Here is a 6,014-nt window from a genome sequence, read left to right on the forward strand (position 1 = left end):
TTAGACTCAGATTTTAAAAGCCAAAAAAATTAAGATAGTTAAAAACTGTTTTTCAGGACCTGTAGAGTAGACCAATGTAGTTATGGGGCTTAGCTGTAGTGCGTCCTCAGCGTCGATTGGTGGCAGAACTGAGGCAACAATTTGTCTCCGCCCCAAACAAAAAAACCTCCGAGGAAGAAGAAAACATCAACAAGATATGCGAAACTAAGCCGACTGTCACTTTGAATCGATGTCTTCAGTCAGAGGGATGGGGGTCCTCCCAGGGAGTCGCGTTTTACGTTTACTTCTCTTCATTATACTGCTGTCAGAGCGACATTTTCGATGGGTAAGTTCAACTTATCGTTCGTGTTCTCGTGACTAAAACATGACTCAGCTCGGTCTGCAGTTGCTAACTTTTGGGTGATGTTTATCGGAGGCGGCTAACGAAACTGAGATCCAGCTCGGGATCTATCTATAGCTATTTGTTTTTTTTTTTACTCCTTTGGGAAAAATAAATAATAACGTTTGCAAGTAGCTGGCTTAATAGTGGTGTCAAAACCAGTCTGAACCAGTTTCGTAACGTTAGAGAAAACCGATTGTTGGACCTTAGCTTTGACATTCCTTAGCGACGGCCGGTGTTGACACAGGTTGTATCCCGGAGGGCTGGTGGCGAAGAAAGTTCCCAAAATCAAAATCACCACCCTGTTTCAACTTGGTTTTAAATGCTTAACTTTCTAAACGTGTTCCAGTTGATTGTGCCAAGTCATAAATGTTAGTTTAAATGGCTTGCAAAACAAAAATAGAGACTGAATGTGCGTCTTTTGCACATTCAGTGCAGGTTATTTAGCCAAGCAGGGGGAAGCTTTACATGGTTTCGATTAAATTAAACATTCAGTTGTATTAGTGGTTGTAGTGTAACGTTATATTATAATGTAACGACAGGAGGGTTGAGCTCTAAACAGCTGTTTTAAAGGATGAGAGTGAGAACTAAATTGTAATAATAAATGACACATAAACAAGTAAGTACAGAGGAATTACAAGAGGAAAAAAAAACCCGCCATAATCCTTAAGGCGATTACAAAAATAGGTTAGGATCTAAATGAATGATGGATTTGAATGTGTAGTATACAAGATCCCCCCTTTTCTGTATTTGTGCAAATGTGTGCTGCTGTAGTTTAATTGGAAGTCATTCTTTTATAAGGACACCATAAATGATGTGAACCCAGTCGTCATTTAAGGCTGTTTCTGGTGAAGATGGAACTTCAAATGTCACACGTGTTCCTGCGCCACCCTTTTTTTGCTTTGAATTAATCAGATGTTAATAATCACTCCCTTGCCTGTCATTACTAGTCTCTCTGCTCCCTGGGTTGCATTGTTTGTCTCTTTTTCATGAGGTAATTAGGTCAACCCACTGCAATGCATGGGACTGCTCCGAAACTATGCATTGTTGTCCCCAGATCTGAATCTGATTAATCATTACTGTTTTAAGATAAGATATCAGCATTCTAGTAAAAAAGCAACAAAGCTGTGGGGTGAAAATATTGATTATTTGGAGACTGCAGTGAACAAGCGTAAAGCGTTTTACTGGAACTTGCGTGTGTGCCTGTTTCTTTTGCAGGGTTCAGGGTTGTAAATCAGCTTTCTGTTATGTTTATGAACCCCTTGCAGGGCTTTGGTTCTCACTCAGTATAAACAAGTCTCTTACATCTAGCTCTGAGTCCTGAAAGTGAACTTTGAACAAATAGTTAGTATACTTGGAGTACTGGCCTAGTCTGCAGCTGCATACAACTCCAACTGAGGAAATAATAACACTCGAAGGCTGCCCTTGAACTCAATCCCGCGAGGCACAAGTAGGACAAGTAGGAGTGTAACACGGGGTTTGTAGAGTAAGTGAATTAACTTCCCTAAGTCAGCCCTCCCAACAGAGAGCACGTGAGCTCTGATGCTGAATAGGCAGATAATGGAAAACTTTGACTGCAGAAGCTACGAATAGTACTAAACAATGGTAACTGTATGTTATTGTCATTTCTAAAAAACATCCGATTTAAAATGAACTTTCAAGTTCTCAAATTGATCTTGGTTGTAGTCATATCAACAGTGGCCAAAGTGTTGTTTTGCCATAGTAACCTGACCACAGTTCTCCTTTTTCTGGCACTCTTTTTTTGACACTGACGTCGGGTTAGTCAAGATGACCCTCTGGCTTTAGTACAAGACCTACTCTCCATATGAATCACTGCAAAGAAACATTTTTGCAGAAGTGAAATTTGTATTTTCAGACATGGAAGACATGAGATACTAGTCACACGGGATATGAAACATGCCTAGAGGTCTGACCTGGTAAATATAAAACCTAAAAAGGGACAGGTTTAACCGCAGTTCAGAATACTTTCCTCCGTTTCTGCCAAAAACTAAGTCACACTGATCCACTGCAGCTTTTACAGGAAGTCTGTGTGTTTGTGATATCTTTGATTTGTTTGCAAGACCTTGTTCTCGTTCTCACTAGACAAAAATCGAAGTAGGTTTCTATCAGTGAAAGGCTAAATAAGACTCATCGGACTCTGCAGAAAAAAGAAATATACTACAGGCACACCAGCACACAAATAGCCAACACTGCACAAATGATCACTGTGTTTCTGCTGTCTCTCTGTCAGGTCGAGGCCCAGCACTGTGTGTGGCATGGCGAGTGTGGGGAGTCTGCAAAGGTGCCCGGAAAAAAGTACAACTGCAAATACAATGGTCCTCCCATCTCGCTCCAGCCTGAGGGTTACGAACTTCTCACGGTACATACAGTGTCTTGGTGTTTTTGTGCTGTTATTTCTGACATTTGATGCTCAAACCAATCTTTTGTAACATACTTCTGCTTTCCCACTGGGCTTTATTTTGCACTGTGGAAATATTCTACCAAAGTGACGTCACCCTTTCTGTGTTTGCATACAGGAGCTTTGTCCTGGATATGACTATGGAAACCGAAGCCTTTGCTGCGATGCTGACCAGTTGCGCACTCTCAAAGGGAGTCTCCAGCTGCCCCTTCAGTTCCTGTCTCGGTATGCACTGCAGTTATAACATTAACTAAAGAAGCACATGATATACTTGGAAAGGGCATTATCATTCCCTGTCTGAATTTCTGAACACAAAGAGTAGACTGTCTGTCCTTTTAAATCTGTCAGTATTTTTTCGTTTCAAATCTTATATGTTGTTCTTTGGGTTAGGGTTCATTTCTTTAAATTCTGCTTCTCACACGCTCTACGTCTGTGTGCAGGTGTCCCGCCTGTTTCTTCAATCTGATGAACCTCTTCTGTGAGCTGACGTGCAGCCCCCACCAGAGTCAGTTCATGAATGCCACCAAGGTCGACGATCAAAACGTACTGGAAGTGCAGTACTATATTGGACAGACATTCTCTAATGGTAAGTTCACAGCCAAATGAGCGTCACAGCTTCACCCTCATGCTGTGTAAACTTCATCAGTTCCCTTCTCAAACATGAAGTTGTACTCTCAGTTGTGTAACTCTGTTGTTGACTAACAGTCATAAATGTTTCATTTTTGAGCGAATATAATGGGGGATGGAGAATTCGACGTATTAAAAATCTCGAGGTTTCCCTAAAAATAATACAGTTTCACTTTTTCAGCCATGTACAATGCCTGTAGGGACGTCGAGGCACCATCCAGCAACGTGAAGGCCTTATCGCTGCTTTGTGGGAAGGATGCAAAGGACTGCAATGCTACTAACTGGATCCAGTACATGTTCAACATTGAGAATGGACAGACGCCCTTTCCTATCATTCCGATATTCTCAGGTAAATAACCTAATATTACTTTTGTATATTAGGTTATGACCCTGCTGCAGACAAATATTTAAATTCCTTTAAGTAAGTTAAACAGATGTTTACCTTTGCTACATCTGTTCTGCTGCGTGTGATTAATACACAATGCCGTGTTATTTTGTTTCTTTGCTTTAGATGTCCCTGTGTCTGGTTACACTCCCATGAACAACAAGACGTACGCTTGCACAGAGGCCCTGGAAGACGGTTCGGGTCCCTGCTCCTGTCAGGACTGCACAAAGGCCTGTGGCCCCAAACCTGTCCCTCCTCCTCTCCCTCCTCCCTGGACTATCCTCGGCATCGATGCAATGACTGTCATCATGTGGATCTCTTACACGGCCTTCCTGCTCATCTTTATTGGAGCTGTACTGGGATCTTGGTGTTACAGGTAAATAACTGCTGGTGGTGTTTTCTATTAGGAATCATGTGTTATACCCACAGACCCTTTTCACCTGCTGTGGAAAAAAGTATGTTGGTTCTGATGCTTGCTTTAGAAGTTAATATTGAATTGGCCTGTGTGGTTCTTTGTGTGGTTCTTTGTGCATACAGGAAAAGGACCATCATGTCTGAGTATGGCCCCATACTGGACAGCAATAATCCACTGTCTCTTAACAGTGATAACCCCGATCAAGGTATTGTAATTCAAGATAATGAGTCAAGCTCTTTCTGTAATCTGTTTGTCGTACTAGTTATTGCATTGGTCTTTAGGTGTAATACAAAAAATAACTTTGCTGCACCATTGCTGCGTGATGTAAACTAACCTTTAGTCTTTCTCTCCTCTCAGTAAACGCATCATGCTGTGAAACACTGGGTGAGCGCTTCGAGAATGTTCTGCGGCTCGTCTTTAGCTCCTGGGGTTCTTTCTGTGTGCGGCATCCCTCTGTGGTCCTGCTGGGCAGTCTGATCCTGGTGGTCGCCTCCTCCGGGGGCCTGGTCTATATGCGCATCACCACAGACCCCGTTGAGCTGTGGTCGGCTCCCACCAGCCAGGCTCGTCAAGAGAAGGACTACTTTGACAGCCACTTCGGACCCTTCTTCAGAACTGTGCAGCTGATTATAACCAGTCCACTCCAAATCAATTTCACATATTCCCCATACTTTGGAGGATCAGATGTTCCATTTGGAGCTGTCCTGGACAAAGACATTCTACACCAGGTGGGTTAGTGGGAGAGGTGAATTCGAGAGGATGGATCATTAGCCATATTTCGTAATTAAAGCCACTGTGTAGAAGTATTGATTATGTTACCAGATTAGATGTAAACCTTCCACGTGAAGAGCAGCTGCATCTCTGAAACTGCGGTTTATTGTTTCCTCTTTTTTTCTTTTTTTTCCCTTTCTTTTTCTACTTTTCTTTTTTCTAACCGTAACCAACCAGGTGCTGGATCTGCAGCTCGACATCGAAGGACTTGTAGCCACATACGAGGGCCAAAACGTCACCCTGAAGGATCTCTGCTTGGCTCCGCTGGCCCCGTACAATAACAACTGTACCATCCTGAGTGTCCTCAACTACTTCCAGAACAGCCACACTGTGCTGGACCACATCATGGAAGACGAGTTCTTTGTCTATGCTGACTTTCACAGCCACTTCCTCTACTGTGTCAGGTGATTTTCTTAAAACTGGTTAAATGTTATTCTTTGTTCCTTTTTCAGATGTTAACCAATAAGCTGGTGCCCCTCTGGTCTTAAACTTCCCTTGTAAACATGTCTTAATTTCCAGCAGAGACCTAGACAATACACCGGTGTTGAAACACCTGCAGCTCACAAGAATCTATTTCCACTAGATGCTTGCAATTTGCATTTTCTAAGAACTGAAAAGTGACTCCTTAAAATAGCAACATGACGCTTCCTCATTGGTTGTCATGCAGTTGTTCTTTATCTGTTTTTTTTTTTTTTTTGACTGCACTACAATACAGACAATAGCAAAACATTCATCAAATAATGACTGTGATTTTTCAGGCTGTTAACTGTTGGTCTTTTCTTCCACAGTGCGCCAGCATCCCTCAATGACACCACTCTCCTCCATGACCCCTGTTTAGGCACTTTTGGTGGCCCCGTCTTCCCTTGGCTGGCCCTGGGAGGTTACGACGGTGAGCTGGATGAACTCTTTTAGTGGGCAGAAGGAGAAAACAGCAGCAGTTTTTTTCATTTACAGCAGTTACATAATCTGTTTACAACCTCTGTAGATTATTTTATTGTACTGTAAAAAAAAAAAAAAA

At 42.3% G+C, this 6,014-nt stretch overlaps 1 protein-coding gene across 1 annotated transcript in view; it reads left to right on the forward strand.

The window, feature by feature from the left end:
- The first annotated feature begins 172 nt into the window (after positions 1-172).
- Positions 173-6,014, forward strand: part of npc1 (Niemann-Pick disease, type C1) — a 14,428-nt gene continuing 8,586 nt past the window's right edge. Inside the window, exons 1-10 of the mRNA XM_035670973.1 lie at positions 173-325; positions 2,631-2,759; positions 2,917-3,023; positions 3,239-3,384; positions 3,607-3,774; positions 3,937-4,186; positions 4,348-4,430; positions 4,583-4,953; positions 5,174-5,400; positions 5,785-5,885. Coding sequence (XP_035526866.1) covers positions 230-325; positions 2,631-2,759; positions 2,917-3,023; positions 3,239-3,384; positions 3,607-3,774; positions 3,937-4,186; positions 4,348-4,430; positions 4,583-4,953; positions 5,174-5,400; positions 5,785-5,885 — 1,678 coding nt within the window. The 5' untranslated portion in view covers positions 173-229. The remainder of the gene's footprint in view (positions 326-2,630; positions 2,760-2,916; positions 3,024-3,238; positions 3,385-3,606; positions 3,775-3,936; positions 4,187-4,347; positions 4,431-4,582; positions 4,954-5,173; positions 5,401-5,784; positions 5,886-6,014) is intronic.

The sequence above is a fragment of the Morone saxatilis genome, unplaced genomic scaffold (assembly GCF_004916995.1).
Source record: "Morone saxatilis isolate NCDOM2014 unplaced genomic scaffold, NCSU_SB_2.0 Contig23, whole genome shotgun sequence".
Taxonomy (NCBI): domain Eukaryota; kingdom Metazoa; phylum Chordata; class Actinopteri; family Moronidae; genus Morone; species Morone saxatilis.